At 42.0% G+C, this 23,316-nt stretch overlaps 1 protein-coding gene across 13 annotated transcripts in view; it reads right to left on the bottom strand.

Moving 5' to 3' along the window:
• Positions 1-23,316, bottom strand: part of PCNT (pericentrin) — a 101,231-nt gene that overhangs the window by 4,581 nt on the left and 73,334 nt on the right. For 11 of the 13 annotated variants that reach the window (XM_068408016.1, XM_068408017.1, XM_068408026.1 and 8 more), the window contains 12 exons: positions 22,265-22,462; positions 21,823-21,999; positions 20,992-21,187; positions 20,157-20,370; positions 19,328-19,478; positions 9,980-10,696; positions 9,026-9,303; positions 8,187-8,289; positions 4,461-4,625; positions 2,881-3,119; positions 1,808-1,896; positions 187-340 (listed from right to left, as the gene is read on the bottom strand). In XM_068408016.1, the coding sequence (XP_068264117.1) occupies positions 187-340; positions 1,808-1,896; positions 2,881-3,119; positions 4,461-4,625; positions 8,187-8,289; positions 9,026-9,303; positions 9,980-10,696; positions 19,328-19,478; positions 20,157-20,370; positions 20,992-21,187; positions 21,823-21,999; positions 22,265-22,462 (2,681 nt within the window). The remainder of the gene's footprint in view (positions 1-186; positions 341-1,807; positions 1,897-2,880; positions 3,120-4,460; positions 4,626-8,186; positions 8,290-9,025; positions 9,304-9,979; positions 10,697-19,327; positions 19,479-20,156; positions 20,371-20,991; positions 21,188-21,822; positions 22,000-22,264; positions 22,463-23,316) is intronic. The other 2 variants (XM_068408019.1, XM_068408023.1) reach the window with 1 other exon arrangement.

Here is a 23,316-nt window from a genome sequence, read left to right as displayed (position 1 = left end):
TCAGACATACTTAAAGCAAATGAGACGTTTTCTTTTCTTGTAGCATCTTGAAAGAAATAAAACATTTACCAGATCCAAGAAAACAAATTCCTCTTCTTGTTCAAGTACCTCCTCCAATAAGTGGTTACATTTTTAGGAAAGCCTGTCCTTCAGGATGATTAACAGAGGCAGAGACTGCAGACTGACCTGTTGTTTAAGCAGCGAGAGGATCTGGGGGAGCTGCTCATGAGTCTTGCAGAGTTGGTTCTGTGACACAGCCCAGTGTCCCGGGTCGGGGGAGAGCCGAGGTGAACAGCTGGAGGCTGCTGCTCCTTCAAAACTTCTGTTCTAGCACCACAGGCTGTGTCAAAGATGAAACAGTTAAAAAATGCACACTGGGAACTATTCAAAACAGGCTAGCATAAACCTAACCAATAAAACCCACAGGAATTACAGCAGGGTACAATTGTATTTGGTTTTAAATGCAGCTAAAATACACTTTCTACAGCTAACTGCTTTTTTGTTGTTTTTGTTTTGTTTTGTTTTAACCAGATTTAACAGAAATTTGACATTTTAATGTTGAACAACTGCTTCCTGCAAATGGAGAACTTGCACTGCTTTCTTTCTCCAGACTTGCTTTTTCAGCAGCTGTTGCTGTATCCACACAGGGGACGTTCTGATATGAGCAAAATATTTTTTCAAGAAATTTTAATACTTGTTGTTTGCTCTAACTGTATGTTACTGTTGACTTACACTCTCTGATTTTAGAGACAGCAGAGAAAGGATGAGATTTTTTTGTTTGGTTTGGTGAAGGTTTGGGGGGTGTGGGGTGGTGTTTTGTTTTCATTAAAAAAGAAAAACTCCTTCCAATAAGTCCTTTAAATCACAAAAAGGCTCCCAAGATGCTGTTTTCTAGTGAAGTAGAAAGGTCAGCATGTATTTCAGGATTCAAGTTTCACAGGAACCACACCAGAGTGGTTTTATGTAGGAAGCTGCTGGTTTTTTAAAATAAGTGTTTCCAGTAACTTAGACCAGTGAAAATTAGGTAGTACCAGGTAATGAAAAATGCACTATTTCGTCTGAATTTTGGTGAGTGTTGAAAAGCCACAAGCAATGGAATATTACATAAAATGGGACAGTTCCACAATATTCAGTATTGCATTAAGATGTTTGTTTGAATTCTTACAAAGACATCCATAAGGAACTCAAAGGCACACGGTCCTTACTGAACGCATCAGAACACCTATCCATCCGCTCCACTTTGTCATCTCTGATAGCACTTGATAAACTCCAGAGAAAATAGTTATGGGATATCTGCCATCGGATTAAGTTTCTTCTGAACCTCAGGAACCACTTAAAACCCTTTTTCACCTCTGGTTACACGAGCAAGCACACCACTTCTGAGACTTTCTTTGATACTGCATGTACCCATTTTAACACTATTACAGCAGTATTTGTCTTTGCCTTATTAATAATCCGAGGCATTAATTCCATTACAGGTAGCTTCAAAATGTACAAAACATAATTCTCTGATGAGTTTTATGAACACAGGACTCTGTTTTGCAGCTTGAGCAGTTGCAATAAAGGGAGAAGAGGAGGAGCTCGCCGTTGGTGTAAATTATAAATTCTAAAAGTTTTCAATCATCATTTCTTGCAATGTCCTTGTAAACTCATAATCATTGTGTTCAGGAAATGGATAAACACGTTTGTGTTAACATATAAACTGATTTTGCCACTTCTGTGGGTATTTTTTGGTTTTGTTTTTAAATGAAACACATCACTAAAGAGAAACTATGATTAAAACAATGTAATTGTCCAAAACACTTACCTGTATTGCCTCCTATACTGTGAGAAACGGTTTCACCCTGTGCGCTCTTCCTGCAAACTTTGTTCCACTTTTTCACCAAAAACTTTAACCTTAGTAACGAAAGAAATTTGTACAATCATTAAAAATAAGCAAAACCACACCGAATTTTAATATTAAGCTCTTTGTTAGCATGAAACGTATTAAACAATATAAGTAACAATCCTTGCAGGAATGGAGGAAGAATTATTCGACTTCAGTCTTTACAATGAAGGCTTATCCCTTTTTACTCTGCAGCAATCCTCCAACTGTTGGAAAAGTTTGAAGGTTTGCTCATTTTGGCACTGCTCCTCCACTCTGTCCCTAATCTCCAGAAAGTTCTGTGGCAGCTCCTCCTGCCTCACAGGAGTAGTTTGGAGGCCACTGTTCCTACATCCTTTGATACTGCTATCGTTATAGCATCCACGTCAAAGACAACAGCCTAAAGACATCCTGTGCCATCTCCTGGAAGTCTTATACTTGCTAGTCACCATTTTTACTAGACAAGGGAATTGCTCAGAAGCAACCACTTATTACTTTTAAGACTATTTTTTCCATTAAATGGACTCAAAAGCCATTATGAGATGGCATATTGTCCCAAGTACAGCTAACAAACCCCATCTGATAGTAAATGACAGAGTATGATAGAATCATACCCAATGAAACACAGGCTACTGGATTCAAGAGAGGAAAACCATCACTGATGAGATGATCACATTCCAATACAAGACAGACTATCCAGTGAGGCCAAACAGATAAGGGTCAGACCTGAAAGGACATCAGTTTGTAATGGTTGTGCACTGATTCTCAAATACATTGCAGCTGGGTCTCTCTCAAAACAGAAGCAGCTTTTTGACTCTTTAGTTTAGTACGCATCCAACTTAGCGCTGACTCTGAAATAGTGGTTTGGCCAAAGGTATAGCTAACAAGTCACGTTTGAACTAATTTTGGAGATAGCTTTTGCTTAATGTTAGTGTACGATAAAGCATAGGAACTATCAATTTTTAAAATTTCAAGAAAACCCCATGTATGAGAGACAGTGAATGTTTTGGCTTTACCTTGATACTGCGATGATTGCCCTGACTGCACATCTGAACTTGGTAAAAGGACGGGAATGTGATCCAGAAAGCTGCAGGTCTACAGGTGAGGGGTAGATTCCCATACGTGCTATTAGAGAGAGGGTTGCTTGCTCACAGTCCTGAAATCCACCGAGAAGCAGCAAGAGGTATTTCTTCTGATAAACCAGAGCCTTTCTAAAGCTCTCTGCTCTAAGGTACTTCCTATACAATCTCTGCAACTGGAGAAAGAAAAAACGGGGAAAAAAAAAAAAAATATCAATCTGTTAAGATTTAGCAACAGAAAGCCCACAAAAGCTGGCCACTTTTTCCAGCAGTATCTCCCACAACTTGATTCTGCACGGGTATCTAAAACCTATTTCACTTTACAAAATTGTAGAAAGCCATTTAATACTTATGAAGTACGGAAGCAGTGTACATTTATCTCTACAATGAAATTTTGAACCAGTGTTTGTATAACAGACTCTATGACTTGGCCAGTTTTGGTGCAAAGCAGCGGTATTCCACTCTGGCAGTTGGGACGTCACACATGGAGGCTTGTACCAAGTCTACTGAATTTCTGTATGTCTATGAAGTCTTGGCTAGGCTAGAAAATTTTGGCATGGTTACTGGTTGGTGTGCAAAAAAACAGCCACAAACAAGCTGTCTTCATGTTGAACATCCATACTGCACACACAAGGGCAGCTGGAATGATTCTGTACGTAGCTAAAAAGCACCCGAGTTCGGAGTGTCAGGCTGCCTTCGGTCTCCTGAATGTTTCAAAGCAAAATTTTCATACTCTAAACCAGCGTTACTCTTTAACAAAGAAAATAACAACCTCTTTAAATAAATGTCAGCTAGAAAGCATGTTGGGATAAGTGCCCATCTGACTTGATTACAGTCAAATGCGTCAGAGGAATAAGAAGTATTTAAGATTAGGGGGAAAAAAATAAAAATAATGGATATTTGATATTTTCATGCTTAGACAAGAAATCTGAATCTCCCTCTCACTTCAGAGTAGAAAGAGATACCAAAGAGCTAGGTTACTTTTGGTGCAAGTTCCTGTCTAACACCAAGAAAGTTACAAAGGAACTTTTCTGATGAGGGACATATGGGCAAAGTGTTCCTAATTTAATATGCAGTATATAAAACTGCTCATCTATAAATTCCCCTTTTAAAATAGCAACTGACAAAGATTACACAGCAATAAGTGAAAGTTAAATACCATAATCTGACAGATGCTTATATCCACAGAAATTTGAGCTATACACTTCCTGGCTCCTCTGCAACAGCAAGTTTTATCATATTTATTAAAAAAAAAGTAGAATTACTAAATTACCTGTTCTACATGTGACATTAATCCCTCAGGCAATGCCCAAGAACAATACTACCAAGGACTGAACTCTCCAGAGGTTTTTATAATCTTGAGTTAGTAACAGTTCTCACACAACAAATCTGTACAGCAGGCAAGACAGCGAAAGCAAACCAAGCGCCAAAGGTTTAAATCACATGCTAGTGGCTTTGGCACTGCTTGCTCACCAAGCTCCAGATAGCCCATTTGTTGGCCATCACGATCATCTTACCTTAGGACTAGAAGTTTCTGCCACTGGTTTGTTTTCAAATTCAAGGGTTGCTTTAGCCAGTTCGGATTCAGCCTGTTTCAGTGAATTCTGCAAAATGGTTCTCTCTCGCTGCCAAGCGTCTCTTTCCAGTTCTTGAACAGAGTCAGTATCATCCGCAGATCTGATCTACAAAAGAAACCCAAAGGAAATGAGCCGTGATGGTTTTTGCATGTTACTTCCACAGCCAAACATCTCAAACCGAATAATAACCTAACTATGGACCAACTATAACATAGAAATAATGAGCCTGAAAATCAGCAATGGCATTCAGGTGTTAAACGGTAGGATGGGAAACTGAGACACACAAGCGGCCTCACGTTGTGCCAGGGGAGGTTTAGATTGGATATCAGGAACAATTTCTTCACTGAAAAGGTTGTCAAGCATTGGAACAGGCTGCCCAGGGAAGTGGTGGAGTCACCATCCCTGGAGGGATTTAAAAGATGTGTAGATGTGGTGCTTAGGGACATGGTTTAGTGGTGGACTTGGCAGTGCTGGGTTAATGGTTGGACTCGATGATCTTAAAGGCCCTTTCCAACCAAAATGATTCTGTGATTCTACGATCTCTTATGAATTATCAAATTAATTTTTAATCAAGCTACCACTTCTCTACAGATCTGTCTGATCGCTTTACAGGAATCCCATTCACTTCAATAACAGAGAGTCTCCCAAACATTTGGAAACGCAAACAAATCATCTGGCTTTCTTCCGCATCCACAGGCAGCACAGAAACTGTGAAGAAAGATGTCTGTCATACATGTACGCACAAAAACATGTTGTGAAGCATCTACAGAAGTAAATTCCAAAAAATCACATCCAATTCTGAGAAATTCAGTTTTGTGGTAAGTCATCTTTGGTAGGAATGAGACCCATAACTTCAGGTCCAATTCTTCGTGGAAGTTCTGCCTTCATAACCCTTTGTACTGACTACCAATTTAATGGCCAACAGTTACATCAGTGCGTGATGAGGCAAATCACAAGGGAGACAAAAGAGATTTTTTGAGGTGGTTAATGTTTTATCCCTTGAAATAAAATCTATACATTAGAGGAGCCAGTACACAACTGACCCCAATTTCGTCTAGCGATTTATTTTAGTACAACCTTATTAGGAGTTTGAACTTTTTCAGGAGTAATTTCGTATGAATACCTTAACACACTAACCCGTGCTATTTATATTTGTCTTCTATGAAGAGCACAACTTGTCAAATAAAAAATCGTACACAATAAAGTTTAATAAACCACAGCCATCTCAGTCTTTTTACTGCCTGCAATATATATACAACAACAAATGGGTATTTCAATGCTATCCGTACCTTCACAGCACATAATCCACCTCCCTCTCTTTTGACTTTACAGCTGCTTTAAAATTTCAGAAAGCAAAGGCTCCCACTTCTCAGCATATTTAAAACAAGTTAAAAAAATGCTTCAAGAATCTAACACTACCTTCAGTATTGTTTTGAAATTAGGTATTTATTTCTGTTCAAGTTAAACTCTTGTCCTGTACTTATCTAATTCACAGATGTTCTGTATAATTTCAGGTTTTTACACTGATATTAGATGAACTAAAGCACACATATCCCTACGTACGGCTTTCACTGGGAAGGTGGTTGTGCCATAGCACACAGAGATGGGCTAGAAGAGCATTTTGAGAACAAGGGCAGAGAGAGGGACTTCAGCTATAAAACACACTTCAGATAAGTAGTATTAAAAATAGTTCAAACATGGGAAACAAAACCCATCTGTATTGTACTGAGGTGGAGGGAAGCTGCTTTATATTGGCCTCCTCAGCCAGCATCCCAGTAAGGACTACGGTCCCACCATCCTCAGCATTTTGCAGACCTACAAAAGCCCAATCTGAAGGCAGTAACAGATACTTGTGATATCTGAGTTCTACGTGATTCATCTATGCACTTGACTTCTACTGCACCAGTTGGCATTTGATTGATCAGCTGACTCCACATACATTTTGGCACAGATTTGGCATTTTGCCAGTTTCCCTGTCTAATAGTCCCCAATTTATTGCAACTCAAGCAGGTAACAGCAGTAAATTCCTTTGGTCTCCAGAGCGTGTGGTTCAGTACCTTAAAGGAAGGAGAAAATCAGGGAGGAGACTGAAACAAAAGGTGTTTCTGGAAAAAATCAAAGCCTGAAAAGAGAGCAGAGAGGAGGGACCGTTTGTGCCCACAGAAGAAAGGATATCAAGGTAGAGTTTTTGCTCTCTAAGCTACAGAAAGGCATACGTCTTTACAATGCTCCACTAAACTGTTTTTGTCAAACAAAACGCAAATCAGAAAACTTGAGTCCCTTTATTTTAGCGTGGTTGTAGTCCCTGGAGGAGGCAATTGCAAAATCTGGTCCAACAAGAGAAGGGACTGCTATTCTGCATGGTGTTCACTGGCTCAATGTTGAGAGGCGCTAATGGATGGTGCTGAGAGCCTGGAAAACCTAGAAGTTGTTAAAGCGTTTGCAACAGTTTCTAATGCACAAGACTTAACAGCATCAGAGAGAAAAACAAACAACCCAAACTATTTTTTCTTTTCCAGTAGAGTAATAACAGAGGGAGCTGAGCCAGAAAAACAGCTCAGCTCTGGAAGGAGTTCTGCTAATTCAGATTTAAATGGAGCCATTAGGTTGCCTGGTTCTCCCCACAGGCTCTCTGAGCATTTTGTCCACAGCATATGGCTCTAATGCTTTGTGAGAGGAAGGTTGAACCAAAATAACTCCATGAACACCTACTTGGGAAGAGGCTACATCCCCTTCCTCAAGGCTGGAGATGATCCATTTGGCAGCCACCTAAGTGGTTGCACAGGTGACATTGTATTTGGTAAGCAGTTAGACACAGGGAGAGCTTGTACCATACCAAGCCAGCTTGTCATACATCAGACTTGTCTTAGAGAGCACATGAGAAAAACAGAAGTTACAAAAGCCTCTTCATGTACCAGACACAGAACTGTTTCTCAAAGGTGAGCTTTCTGGGGATCTGCTATCAGGCAGATGAGGGAATAGAGGGAGGCTGAATCAAACAATAGCCAAAACTGTTAGTTAGCCCTAAATCCCAAAATTTTGGCTGAAATGTAGTTGAAGATCTTCCTTTATTACAAGAGAAAGACATAAATGATAGGGCAAAGTTATCTAGTGAACAAGATAGAATCTAAAATCTATGTTTTTATGATGTATTTTGTATCGATACACCTGAGCTCAGTCTTTGATAATCCCTAGGCTTGTATAAAATATTTGCAATACTGCAAACATCAGTCAAAACACCCCTCCTGAGATGACAAACCACTATTGCGCTTCTTGAAAATTACTTGTCAATTTGCTGGAAAAGAGCTTTCTCTGGATGCGTACCGAAGCAGCAGTAACACATCCCAGGGTTTGGTATCCTCGGACATACTACGTATCTAGGAAAAAAAAATGCTATCTGAAGCAAACTCTGCAATACAACAAAAAAGCAACTGTCTGATACTAAAATATGTTAATATGATGACAATGCGAGTACAAGAGTACATCTTTTTTCCATTCCCAAGGCAAAACACAATTTTCCTCAGAATGTTTTACCAAAAAAGGAAGGGTGGGGGAGGTGAGGGGTGGGGAATCAATCAATCAACTCACATGTGTACTGCAACTCACATCTGTACTGAATACAGAACAATTTCCTGATAATCAACAAAGGTATGCTGTTTTCCTTACCTGAGATGCAGGAAGAGACAATAAATCTGATTTTACTTCCTTTAATGTCTGCAGTAAAGAGGCTACAGCTTCATCGTTTGATGCAGACCAATCGTGAACTGTTCTGTTAAACAGAAATACTTTTTTCAGTATCAGGTTTATTTGTAGTAATGTTAATGTACATTTAATTCCTTCTCCCCACTGGATGACCTTTAAGTTTTGAGGCTGTACTTATGCACTATTCATCACCCAAAATACACAGAGAAATTAGCAAGTTTTGTTAATTTTTAAGAGTATACTTTCTAAATAGCGCCGCACAGGATTTATTCAGAAGTCTGTATTTTATACCAGTCTGAAATTCTATCATGCAAATTCAGGCTGCAGCAAAACATCACTAGTATTTTACTCTACTGCTAAAGAAATAAGAAATTGCTGCTGCTTGGCCTCTCATTCCTGACCCCAGCTTTTCCCTGCCACGCTCAATGGAGTTTCCCATTCTAAACCTGCAGATGTGTTGATTAACCTGTTTTTTTGATTGCTCTCTAATTAGACTGCTGCAGTTGCCAAACTACCAAACAACTCTTTCCAGTAGGGTTTTTTTGGGGGGAGTTGTTCTTTTTAGCAGGGCCACTTCACAGATTTAGTTCAATGCAGGCACACAAGCTTCTAATGGGAACGGCTGCAGTGGGATGACAATAACCAGAGTCTGCGTCCACCACAAAACCATGGTTTCACACAAGGCCGAGTCTTGTGAGCAGATACACCACTCGCTCCCTTCAGCACAGGGCTCTCAGCCACGACCCACACAAGTTCAGAAGCAGGATGGAAAGAAAACTACTATTTTATGAACAGCTACTCACTTATCTACGGTTTTACATATGAACTCATTCAGTTGCACAGCTACAGAAAGCAACTGCTGCCTTATCTTCTCTAGCTGTTGCTGCTGTTGCAAAGGTGATTTTTCAGTTTCTCTTGTCGTGGCCTGTTTGGCATTTCGATCTTTGTTTAAGGTACACAACAGTTCTTGCTGATGGTTTGGAGGTGGGAGATTTCTTTCTCTTTCTTCTAATATTGCCAGTATTTCCTGCAGCTCTTTAATTCTTTGTTGATCCCTCTGGTGTTGCCATTCCAAGTTTTGCTATTTGAACAGAGTAAGTACTAGTTAATTGCATCTTATACATATACACATACACACACATATATATACATACTCATTATAAGTGGTTTTTGGCTTTGTTTTTTCATACACACACACAGACTGCAAATAAAAACATCACACCTAACTAGCATATCCATCTCAGTGTTCCTTAACTCACAGACCACTTATAGTGGAAGGCTTGCAGTACTGCCTTCCACAGCCACCAGGAAGCCATTTAATGACTCTGGAGTGGCCATTTTCTCCATCCATTTCCAGATGTGGGGACTGACAAGTCTCCAGAGAGCCTGCAAAGCCTCCCTCCTCCTCTAACAAAAGTGAAGGAGCACTGAGAAACAAGGAGGGTGAAATAGATACTGTTGCAAACCATAATTAGGAGCCTAGTTCAAAATAAGGGCAAGGACATGAAAACTAGTTCAGTTCTGTTCTGTGTTTAAGCCATATTCTTCCCCATCAACTTTGGCAAAAATAAACCCAGACACAAACCCTTGAAAACAGCTGTGTTTGAGAAATGCAGGAGAAGCGCTCATCTAAGGCGTTTTTCAGAATGCTTTGTTTAAGGGATGGAAACATTTCAATTAATGAACACCACCCACAGGGTTAAATCCCAGTTTGTGGCTATTTCAATGTCAGGCAGGGCTTGCAGAGGCATTCTCACCAATCTCTCCTGATCTCTCTGCCAGTCCTTCTGTTTCTCTAGCTCTGTTTGTTGCTGCTGTCTTCGCTCTTGCTCTCTCTCCTCTTTCTTGTTTTTATCTTGCTCCTTCATCGTCTTGAAGAGCAACTGCAGTTGTTCCCAGTCAGCTTTCAGCTTCGCCTCTCTTTCCTTCTGGGCCTCTAAGGAACGGATTACCTCTTGCTTCTGACCCTGAAGAGATTCCAGCGCAGCTCGCAATTTCTCACTGACCTCTCTCTCCTTCTGGGTTTCTTTGCAGCACATCTGTACCTCGGCCTCTAGTTGCCTTTTGGAGAGAATGGCCTTCTGGTGCATTTTCTCAACAATAGCAGATAGCTCCATAGTTCGGGACCTCTCTTCCTCCAGCTGGGCCTGCAGCTCTCGAACAAAGGCTTGTTCTAGCAGCGACTCCCTGTGCTGACATGCAGCACCTTCTTTCACTCTCACGCTCAGCTGTTCTGTCAAAACGCGTTCGTGATTCAAAGAATTCAGGAGCTCCAACGAACGATTTTTCTCAGCATCCAAATTTCTCTGTAGCTCCAACAGTTTGGCCTGTTCCTGAGACAGCAACGCTTCACAGCGGGAGTGCTCGATCTGCAGTTCTTTGCGGAGATTATCATTTACCATTTGCTCGTGCTCTAAGGATACGGCAAGCTGGCTATTCTGCACCGACTGCAACTCCAAGGCAGCCTGCAGCTCCTGTTCAAAAGGAGGAAGTGCATATTAATACTCCAGCACAAACACTCATTTGTGGCGCAGGCTGGCACTTGGCAATTTTCAACCTCCTGTTTTATCCAGGAAGAAGTTCAAGACTGAACTATAGTAGTTCAGGTATTACAAAGTTTAATTTAAATTTACAAGTTTAATTTTCTCATTACAAGTGCCAGAAGCATGCTTGTTAGCAACAAGTCACCAAGTAATAAAACCAAAGATTGTAATGTTAAAATATCTTTTGGTACCTTATTTTTTTTCTTCAATTAATAAGACCCTCATTAGGAAATCACTATTCTTTATATCACTCAGTCACCTTAATAAGTGAAGCAGAAATAACCCGTGTTGATTTAAGAACCACCAAAAATCTCAGCAGTAAGAGTAGATGTAAAACCTCTGGATTTTACAGCCCATCTGTTTAAAGCACACAGAACAGACCATAATAATCCATCCCTAGGTCCATTTTCGGAGCCAGCCCTTCTTCAGAAGTAAAGGGAGCGACTGAAGGGGCAGTCCCAGGGCACTTGCAGACAGACAGAGCTAGCATTGCTGTCCTCCTAGCAGGGGGGTCTGCCCTACCACCGCAGCCAGGACCACCTCTCCTCTGACCTCGTAGAAAGCCAGGTGAGATGCTAAGTGGCAACAGCTTTCCGTAGTAGGGCTTCAAGGGAGGATTTGGGAATCCAAGACTGCAGCAATGTGAACTGTGAATGGTTTAATCTGTTGCACGACTACACCTGGGGAAACAGACTTTTCTCTTTGCCTTGGCTAAGATGGTCCCTGCCTTCCCTGCACGAGCAGTCTCTTTACAAGACGGAGGATGTTAGCACCATGTCCTACCATGCAAGCAGTAACAAAAATCCCAACAAACAAAAACGATCCACAAACACCTACCAGAGAGATGATGTGAGAGGCCAGACTACAAGGAAATAGGGTCAGAATTGTGTTTCCTCACTTAGAGCATTTAACTAGGATTGTTTTGGAGTTATCTGATAGGGTTTGGTTTTGTTTTTTAAGTTTAAAAAAAGGTTTATGTTAAATCTTCTTTCTTTTCCAGTCACTGTAGGTCTTTTACAAGAACTGAGTCATTGCTTTCACAGTATCCGAGAGAAAGCTGTTCATTTATTTTCTGTTCAATTTAGAAGAAAGGGAACAAAGAAAGACTTTGGTTAACCTCCAAAAATATGTTATATTGGAAAGGCTCCAGTTACTCTGACAAGCATACGTATCATTGGGTGGTCTTCTTTATAATCTCAGTTGATCATATACATCACATCCTCATAGCACGTTTGCTCTGGAGCAAAGGCTGCAGTCACACAACTGTAGGATCTGGCTCTCCCTACACAGCACGGGGTAGTACAAAACTGATCCCAAGAATGTGAAAGCATAAGCCTCCAAAAACACTAAGATATGAAAAAAAAAAATTAAAAACGGCATACAACTTTTGCTTATTTCTGTACGTGCAATTAAGAAGGGTAACTGAAAGCTTTAATACTGTGAAAAGAAACTAAACGCTCTACACATTCAGTAGAAGTTTGGGGATTTTTTTTGTTTTTACACGGTGTCACGGTTTAAAGCTGGGCCAGCTATTAACCAGGTGGCAGATGCTCTCTGTTAACCCTCTCCCCCCCCCCCAAGGGAAAGGGAAAGGGAAAAGGGAGAGAGACTTATGGGTTGGAAAGTTAAAACAGTTTTAATAAACTATAATAATGAAAAAGAATATAATAACAATAATAATAGAAATAACCAAATATATACAAATATGTACAAAACCAAGATCAAGAGCTTGGAAATCCTCCTCAGGCAGAATTGCTCCCCCCAGTACAGGCAGAGGGGAAAAGGCAGTACCTCCACCCAGCACGGGCAGAGGGGAAAATGCAGTAGCTCCACCCAGCACGGGCAGAGGGCAAAATGCAAAAGCTCCACTGCCATCACACCTGCAGGCTTTTAACTGGAGATTTGGCAAAGCTGGTACCAATCAGTGGGAGACAGGAGGGCCCCTCCCTCCTGGGCCCCACCTCCAGGAGGCAGTGGGTTAGTGATAAACAGGAAAGTGAGAATGACATGTATGGGATGGAATACCTTGCTGGTCAATCCTGGGTCACCTGCCCCGTCCACTACTCCCTGCAGGTACAACCCCCTTCGGCTCTTTACTCGTAAGCAGTGACCTTGGGTTCTCTAAGACTATTTGGCCTGGTTTGAGCCAAACCAGGACATTCCACCCCTTATTCCATACCATTCATGTCATACTCAGATCACCACTACCTTTTCATTTTCAAATATATATATACATATCACTAGTCTATGATTCATCTTTATGCGAAAAGTCCATCAAGTTCATTTGGTTCAGGATTGTGGGTTTCCATCTGGTTAGCAGTCTCTCAGCAGTCTTTCTGGCTAGCAGTCTCTCTTTTGTCATGGTTCGTGCCCACGGGTTGCAGGTTAAAGATGTCAGACTCGAGGAGGTTACTGGACGCCACTTGATGAAGCTAGCTCCGGTCTCATCACCACTGTCTTAACCTAAAAGACACTTATGCAGTAACAACATACAGTTCAGAATTAAGTAGTCTCACCCAGAATCAGATCACCTTCAGGGACACATCGGACTTCACCATCTTGCAACATCACCCACCAAGTACATCCAGGTCCCTGAGCAAAAGCAATCCCACGAATGGGTTTACCTTTGCCCGTTACAGGAAGAATCCAGACAGTTTTTCCCAATAGATTCCTTTCATGCACCACCGGGACTTTATCTCCTTCTACTGTATGTAGAAGGTCTGACTGAGCAGGGCCAGCTCGATTGATAGATCCCCTGGTGTTAACTAACCAGGTAGCTTGTGCCAGATGTTTATCCCAGTTTTTAAAGGTTCCACCCCCCATTGCTTTCAGGGTAGTTTTTAACAGCCCATTATACCGTTCAATTTTCCCAGAGGCTGGTGCATGATAGGGGATGTGATATACCCATTCAATGCCATGCTCTTTGGCCCAGTTGTCTGTGAGACTGTTTTTGAAATGAGTCCCATTGTCCGACTCAATTCTCTCTGGCGTGCCGTGTCGCCACAAGATTTGCTTTTCGAGGCCCAGAATAGTGTTCCGGGCAGTGGCATGGGGCACAGAGTATGTTTCCAGCCATCCGGTGGTCGCCTCCACCATGGTAAGCACATAGCGTTTACCCTGGCGGGTTTGAGGGAGTGTGATATAGTCAATTTGCCAGGCCTCCCCATATTTATATTTCAACCACCGTCCCCCATACCACAAAGGTTTTAACCGTTTGGCTTGCTTAATTGCGGCGCATGTTTCACAATCATGGATAACCTGTGCAATAGAGTCCATGGTTAAGTCCACCCCTCGGTCACGAGCCCATCTGTATGTTGCATCTCTCCCTTGATGACCTGAAGTGTCATGAGCCCACCGAGCTAAAAATAGTTCACCTTTGTGTTCCCAGTCCAAATCTATTTGGAACACTTTAGCAGCCTGATCTGCTTGTTGGTTGTTTCGATGTTCCTCAGTTGCCCGACTTTTAGGTATGTGAGCATCTACATGACGTGCCTTCACGACTAGTTTCTCTAGCCGAGCAGCAATATCTTGCCACAATTTAGCAGCCCAAATAGGTTTCCCTTTGCGCTGCCAGTTGCTTTGCTTCCACTGCTTTAACCACCCCCACAAGGCATTTGCCACCATCCATGAGTCAGTATAAAGATACAGCCTTGGCCACTTTTCTCGTTTAGCAATGTCTAAAGCCAGCTGGATGGCTTTTACTTCTGCAAATTGACTTGATTCACCTTGTCCTTCTGTGGCTTCTGTGACTCGTCGTATAGGACTCCATACAGCAGCTTTCCACTTCCGATGCTTTCCTACAAGACGGCAGGATCCATCGGTGAACAGCGCATACTGCTTCTCATCCTCTGGTAGTTCATTATATGGTGGGGCTTCTTCAGCACGTGTCACCTCCTTTTCTGGTGGCATTCCGAAGTCTTTGCCTTCTGGCCAGTCCATGATTACTTCTAAGATTCCTGGGCGATTAGGGTTTCCTATTCGAGCCCTCTGCGTAATTAATGCAATCCATTTACTCCACGTCGCATCAGTTGCATGATGGGTAGTGGGAACCTTACCCTTGAACATCCAGCCTAGTACTGGTAGTCGAGGTGCTAGAAGAAGTTGTGCTTCAGTACCAATTACCTCTGAAGCAGCTCTAACTCCTTCATATGCTGCCAGTATCTCTTTTTCAGTTGGAGTGTAATTGGCCTCGGAGCCCTTGTATCCTCGACTCCAAAATCCTAGGGGTCGACCTCGAGTCTCCCCTGGCACTTTCTGCCAAAGGCTCCAGGTAGGACCATTGTCCCCAGCTGAGGTGTAGAGCACATTTTTAACATCTTGTCCCGTACGGACTGGTCCAAGGGCTACTGCATGCACAATCTCTTGTTTAATCTGTTCAAAAGCCTGTCGTTGTTCAGGGCCCCACTGAAAATCATTCTTCTTTCTGGTCACTTGATAAAGAGGGCGTACAATCTGGCTGTAATCTGGAATATGCATTCTCCAGAAACCCACAATGCCTAAGAAGGCTTGTGTTTCCTTTTTGTTAGTTGGTGCGGACATAGCTGTTATTTTGTTGATCACCTCTATCGGGATCTGGCGACGCCCATCTTGCCATTTAATCCCTAAAAACTGGATCTCCCGGGCAGGTCCCTTGACCTTGCCTCTTTTTATGGCAAAACCAGCTTTCAGAAGAATTTGGATTATTTTCTCCCCTTTGTCAAAAACTTCTGCTGATGTATCACCCCACACAATGATGTCATCAATGTATTGCAAATGTTCTGGAGCTCCACCCTTTTCTAGTGCAGTCTGGATCAGTCCATGGCAAATAGTAGGACTGTGTTTCCACCCCTGGGGCAGTCGATTCCAGGTGTACTGGATACCTCTCCAGGTAAAAGCAAACTGTGGCCTGCACTTTGGTGCCAAAGGAATAGAGAAAAAGGCATTAGCAATGTCTATGGTGGCGTACCACTTGGCTGCCTTTGACTCCAGTTCGTATTGAAGTTCTAGCATGTCTGGCACAGCAGCACTCAGCGGTGGCGTAACTTCATTTAGGCCACGATAGTCCACAGTTAATCTCCATTCTCCATCAGACTTTCGCACTGGCCATATAGGACTATTAAAGGGTGAGCGAGTCTTGGTAATCACTCCTTGATTTTCTAATTGTCTAATCAGTTTATGAATGGGGATCAGGGAGTCTCGATTGGTGCGATATTGTCGTCGGTGCACCGTGGTAGTAGCAATTGGCACCTGTTGTTCTTCAACCTTCAGCAACCCCACAACAGAAGGATCTTCTGAGAGGCCAGGCAAGGTAGACAGCTGTTTAATGTCCTCAGTCTCTACAGCTGCTATACCAAAGGCCCATCTGTACCCTTTTGGGTCCTTAAAATACCCTCTCTTGAGGTAGTCTATGCCAAGGATGCACGGAGCATCTGGGCCAGTCACAATGGGGTGCTTTTTCCATTCATTTTTGGTTAGGCTCACTTCGGCCTCCAATACAGATAACACTTGAGATCCTCCTGTTACTCCTGAAATGCTGATAGATTCTGCCCCTTTATGATCCGATGGCATTAGGGTGCACTGTGCACCAGTGTCTACCAGGGCTCGATACCTTTGTGGTTTTAATGTGCCAGGCCATCGAATCCACACAGTCCAATAAACTCGGTTGTCCCTCTCCTCCACCTGGCTGGAGGCAGGGCCCCCCTAATTAAGAAATGGATTCGTGCTGCTCACAGGGACTGGACCTTCATTTCTCCTATTCACACTTGGGAAATAGGGACCTGAGGCCCATCTACCATGACTGGAGTCCTGCTCACTGGTAACTGGAGCAGCCATCCTCCTAGAAAAATTCTCTCTGGTATTTCTTTTAGCTTGCAACTCACGTACTCGTGCCTGTAGGGTACTGGTAGGTTGTCCATGCCATCTGCTCATGTCCTCCCCATAACCACGCAGGGCAAACCACAGGATACCTCGTGATGTGTTCTGTTTCCTTTGAGCTGGTCCTGTAGGAGAGCGTTTTCTCCTAACAGCTGCAACGCGCGCCTGTGTAGGTAGAGAGTCAAGTTTATTCTCGATCATGGACAGTTTGTCTGACAGTTGTTTAAATGAGTCCTTGTTCTCCTTAGTCAGTTTTTCCACAGCCGAGATGCGTGCCTGCAGTGGGGAAGAAATACTATCTTCATACTGTCTCATACAGTTAGCCATTTCGCCCACAGTAGAACATGCCATATCATCTTCTCCCCATACTAATATTGACAATGTATGGGTATATGTCGGTGGAGCATTCTTCACGACCTTCCGGAACATGGATCGGTTGCATTCCACTTCATCAGGATCTACAGGATCTACAATGTCCCGTGGGTGTCTATAAATAATCTCTTGCACAGCCAGTTCTCTAAGGTAGTTAATACCTTTTTCTATAGTGGTCCATTTGCTTAGGTGGCTCATAACATCATCTTTATAGGGATACCTGCTCTTTACAGCTGACAAGAGTCGCTTCCAGAGACTGACAGTGTTTGACTTTCTTGCGAGCGCCTTATCAATACCACCATCTCTGGACAGGGATCCCAACTGTCTGGCTTCTCTGCCATCTAATTGCATGCTGTCTGCCCCATTATCCCAGCATCGGAGCAACCAGGTAATAATAGGTTCACCGTCATAACGGCTGAAGTCTTTCCTTATATTTCTCAGGTCCTTCAGGGATAAGGAGTGGTAGGTTATCTCTACGTCTGAGTCCTCCTCTTGTGATAGTTCTGCTTTAGAAGGGCCTTTCTTCTGTGATGGGTCTGTTTTAAAAGGACGATCGAGGAAACCCCCATCTGTGTCAGGCCCTAACTCTGCCTGAGAAGGGCCCTCACCTGGGTCATATGATGGCTCTGCCTTAGAAGGCTCTGAGTCATCATCCTTCACTTCACGAGCTGATTTCTTTTGGTATTTCTTCCTGGTTACAGGAGCAATTGGTAGAGATTCGATAGATGCTGGAGTCTGAGTAGATGCAGTGGCTGTCGTGGGAGTGCTGAGAGTCTGAGTAGCTACAGTGGCCATCTTGGGGGGTGTAGCAGCTGTGGTACAGGCTGCCGAGGTTTCAGTGGGTTTAGTGGCTGTAGCAGCAGTACACACTGTAGGATCTGAGGTGGCTGCATGACACCTACAACTGTCCCTGCACTGATACTTAATCTTATCCCACATCAGAAACACATTCAGGACAACCAAAAATAAAAACATGCCACCTAGACAGCACCATCCTAATTTCGCAAAATCTAGTGGAATCAGCTTGGCAGAAAAGGAGAAGGTACTATTTCCCAAAGTAAAACTGGAAGTGTAATCATTAACAGAATCAGCTAAAGGGCGCCTGGAGCGTGCAGATGAAGTTGCTGCTACTGATTCGCGATTAAAGCTGCCCATCATTGTGTCATAGAGATAAGAGATCGGAATATTAACTGCCCAGTTTATCACAGCATAAATCAGTATCAAACCCCATACCAAAACAATACATTTCGACCAGCGCCCACTGCTAAACTGCATGTAAACATTCATAAGAAGCAAGCAATAACACAGTGCCCACGGCAGGTAAGGCATCATTGCAATACTCAATTGTGAAAGAACCTCCATAAAAAGATGAGATAACACAGCATTCAAAAATGACATCACCATCTTCACTATCTGTTTTAACTTTCCAACCCCTCGTAAATCTCAAAGGAAGAAATCTGATATTCTCTCAGCTGAGCTCTCCGGGTCTCCTCCCACCAGAGCCAGGATTCAACTTATCAGAGTAACCTGTTGGAGCTTCTCTCGAGCCCCACGTTGGGCGCCAATAAATCTGTCACGGTTTAAAGCTGGGCCAGCTATTAACCAGGTGGCAGATGCTCTCTGTTAACCCTCTCCCCCCCCCCCAAGGGAAAGGGAAAGGGAAAAGGGAGAGAGACTTATGGGTTGGAAAGTTAAAACAGTTTTAATAAACTATAATAATGAAAAAGAATATAATAACAATAATAATAGAAATAACCAAATATATACAAATATGTACAAAACCAAGATCAAGAGCTTGGAAATCCTCCTCAGGCAGAATTGCTCCCCCCAGTACAGGCAGAGGGGAAAAGGCAGTACCTCCACCCAGCACGGGCAGAGGGGAAAATGCAGTAGCTCCACCCAGCACGGGCAGAGGGCAAAATGCAAAAGCTCCACTGCCATCACACCTGCAGGCTTTTAACTGGAGATTTGGCAAAGCTGGTACCAATCAGTGGGAGACAGGAGGGCCCCTCCCTCCTGGGCCCCACCTCCAGGAGGCAGTGGGTTAGTGATAAACAGGAAAGTGAGAATGACATGTATGGGATGGAATACCTTGCTGGTCAATCCTGGGTCACCTGCCCCGTCCACTACTCCCTGCAGGTACAACCCCCTTCGGCTCTTTACTCGTAAGCAGTGACCTTGGGTTCTCTAAGACTATTTGGCCTGGTTTGAGCCAAACCAGGACACACGGTTATTAAAGAAAAAACACTGAACGTGAAAAAGCCTGCAAAAATAACCTGCTAGTTAAGTTCATGCACCAAGGGAGGTGAACTGAAGCATTGAGATGTAGGGCATTACCTCCAAGGCCTTTGTCTTTTCATCTTCTGCTTTCTTATGCTGAAGCTGTTGTTCCTCAAACAAACCTCGTAACTCTGTTTCCTTATGATGTTCAGCCTGCAAGTCTTCAAGTGCAGCTGTCAAATCCTTTTCTTTTTTTTCCAATTCACAACTGCAAAGTTCAAAACAACACTTCTATGTTCAGAACAGAACATCCTTCACCAGCAATGCAAGCAAGACATTTTGGGTTACTTTTTGTGAATTGGTCTATTGATGTGTTTCTTTAAGATGGCCTCTGCTCTTTCTAAAGAGGATCAGTTTTCAAGTCACAGCTATTTAGCATGTGAAAACATTTACCTCCCTGCAAGCAAAGCCAGAATTGCTCTATTTAGTAACAATTAAGAGATGGAGAGAAATTATCTATCCTGGCAGAGCAAAACTTGTCCTGTGAGAGCAAAGAAAACCATTGGCATACACTAGGAATAAGGAGAAGGGAAGGAAAAAGCCATACAGAGAATGACAGGCAAACAGAATTACCAACCAAAAGCTGCAGGAGTGGATACATCAGGGGTACAGGGATCCACTCTGTTCACTTTTAATACACCCATACAGTGCACATGTTTCCACAACCTTCTCAGTCAAGGCTACAGAAAAGGTAAATATGCAAATTAGAATTGAAGAATAGATAAATTTAAGCAGTTAGTGAAGAAAAATGAACATATCCATGAAAAGGGAGAGGTTATTTTTCCTCCTTGTGTTTCCAAGTGCTAAGCCATTTGTGGATCCAATGAATATAAAGCTCTTTCAGACCTGTTGATAAATAAAACAAAATAATAAAACTCCTTCTCACCGTAACTGGTTTATTTCCCTCTGAAGCTCTTCTAGGGATTTCTGCAGCTTTTCATTCTCTTGCTTACTTTCATAAAGCTCTGATTTCAGGGCTGCTTTTTCTTGATTCAAGAGATCACTTGTTTCAGAGGCTCTCTTCTGCTCTTCAGTCAGGGTGCATTGCAAGTCACTTACAACAGATTTTTCCTCCTGAAGCTTATATTCTAATAATTCAACTAGAATAAGAAAATGACAAGAGCTATTTGTATTACAGAGAATTTGACAATATGTAATCAGTTGCACTGGATCAAATTGGGGAAAAAAGTGTCAGCTGTATTAAAGTGTTCTTGTCTGAAGAATTCTTTCCTTTTCAGACAGAATATGAATCAGCAGAAAGATGCACATACATGCTACAGCTGTGCTGCTAGTGGACCAGGCAGTGAGAACATGAGTAACCTGTTACTAATGGATTCTAAACCTCATTAAGCAAACCCATCCATTTACTAGCAAACATATACATAAAGAATTTCCTGAAAACCAACAAGGGTATTTTACTACCCTTGATGGGTTTTCTAAACGTATACACTATTTAACAGAGTCACGCTTCAGTTCTATTGCTTTGGGTTATTTTAAAGCTTCTCTTTGCTTTTCCCAGACTTTTCTTAACTACTAATATTAAAAAGAAGAATACCTTCCTCTGCCAAATTTGTAGGAAACCTGAGTGCATTAGTAAAACTGAAGAATTGTACAGCATCTGCTTCTTTGCAAAACAACCTTTTTTTTGCCTTTTATCTTCTAGGCAAAAAGGGAGAGAACTGACATGGAAGACCAGATAACAAGAACTTGGCGATAACTACCTTTCCTCCGAAGGTGGTGTTCTTGTTTGCTCCCATGATCTTCCACATTGATAAGGGTTTCCTGTAACTGCTGTAGCTTCTCCTGGTTCTGAAGATGTGTCATGCGTAGCTGAGCTCGGAGGTCCTGTATTTCAGAGAGCAAGCTATTCCGGTCTGAGGAGAAAAGGTGCTCTACAACCATCTGCCTCTGTTCCTCCTGAAAACGAAGCAAGGCCTATTAAATCTACAAGGCTATTCCCATATTTTCTACAAAGATAAACCCTAGAGAAACTCTTGCAGTACAGTTTTTATACAGAGGCAACTTCAAATGACTAAGTTCATGCTTCATGTCAGCATTAAGTAAAAAAGAAAAACCCCACTTCACTAGATTCCAAATGGAGTAATAGTTCTTAATAATAGTTCCTGCATCATAGTTGTGACAAACCACCTGGTCTAAACCTAAAAACTAAAGATTATCAGCAAAAAATCCCAAACAGATTCAGAGTTAGCTCAATATATACCCTTTGCAATAGAAGTCTGTGAAGCTCTAGGTGGAATTCTTCCCCTCCTTCCCTTTTTATCAAATATTTCCTTTTCACTATCCCAGTCTGTAGGTCACTATTTTTTCTGCATGCCAGCTAAAATAATCAATAGTCTTTGTAACACATTATACAAAGTCTGAGAAAAATGGTACCAAAATATAGACTATGAAAGCCTACTGATCCCACACAATCTGGATTAATGCACAAGATAAGATTTAACAACAGAAGTAATAAAACAGTAAAAACCTTAAAAAAAATATGGGGGAACAGAAATTATTTATGAGCATAACACTTTAAGAGGTTTTCTTACTTGTTGTTTCATTACATACTCCAGTTTTTCTGCTAATGAACCTTCATCACCTGACACAAGACTGGAGAAGTGAGACTTCAAGTCCATTTGCAACACATTTCTCTCCTTCTCAAACACGCTCTGTACTGCTTGCAGAAGTTCTCCTCGCCAGTCAGCAGCAATACCTGAATGTTCCTGCTAAAAGAGTATGGTTTTTTTTAAATGGCATCTCTCTCAATCTCTAACCCACCGTCTTTCATATCATTACTGTGTAAGAATATACCTGTTAATTTAAGCAGACCAAAGGTGTTTAGAGAGGCCTGTTCAAATCTCAGAAAGCAGAGAGTCCCTTGCTCCTCATACATATATATATATACACACACACAAACTACATAAAAATATACATTTCTATATATTTAAAAAACTGGTTACCTCGCTTCAAAGGGTATTTTTATTGTCATACCTTGTCTCCTCTCTCTGCCACCTTGCTAAGGTAATCTCTCAGTGACTGTATAGCATCTAGCAAGGCTAAGCCCTCCTTCTGCCATCCCTCCATTGCCACTCTGGTCTGATGAACATTTTCCAGCTCCCTAAAACCAAAGGGACGTTCTGACAAAGCCAATATTTTGCGGCTCTCCTCATATACCATCTTCAGCACAGTCTGAGAACAAAAAAAAAATGATAATGCATAATATTAGGAAACAGGCACCAGCGTCGTGACAGTGTAAGAGTATGATGGGATAGCACTAGACAACAAAAATAAGGCGGCTGTCTGAGGCTGTGATACAGATAAAGGCGCGCGCGCATGCACACGCGCACACACACACACACACACACAGTGAGCCAACAGTTACCAGAGAATTTTTATCTCCTAACAACTGAGGCCAATATTTCAGAATACAGTGGCCACTGTATTCTTAAATACTGTATTCACAATGTTAAAGTACGTACAGCAGCCTCAGACAGGGTATCTTATTGTTGTGTATATCAAAATGCTAATATGCAATTAAGCCGAAGGACTGTACTTACCTTTGTTGTTTCTGCACTATTTAGCTAACTTTCCTGGGAATAAATTAAATTCTACCAAGTCTGAAGCCATGTTACTAAACTCCAGTGATGCCAGAAAACTCAATTATGTATTTAGACAACCTTGGCTTAATTTAGTAGATTATGTACAAATAACATCTCCCAAAATAATCAGTCTTAATAATTTACATAGTGGAAATTGTTTCCTCTGACATTATCAGGCAAATAGTATCTTTTAAATAAAATCCCTGCTCACAAACTATTACATAACGCACAGATGTTTCCTGGTCTCTTTTCAAGGAAGGTCACTGGAGATTTAAGTGCTTTTCTACATACATCTCATCAGAAATATCCCAGCGTTGATGTGGAGCTGTTCCTTGCTGCTAGTCACTTTAACGACAATACAGAGTACTTAAACTCTTTATATTCTTTCTTTGAACTTTTTGGAATGACTTAACTTTTGAACCAACTTGAGTTGCTTTTCTGTCA

This window comes from Nyctibius grandis, chromosome 9 (assembly GCF_013368605.1).
Source record: "Nyctibius grandis isolate bNycGra1 chromosome 9, bNycGra1.pri, whole genome shotgun sequence".
Lineage (NCBI taxonomy): Eukaryota > Metazoa > Chordata > Aves > Nyctibiiformes > Nyctibiidae > Nyctibius > Nyctibius grandis.
This window is presented reverse-complemented; position numbering and strand designations above follow the sequence as displayed.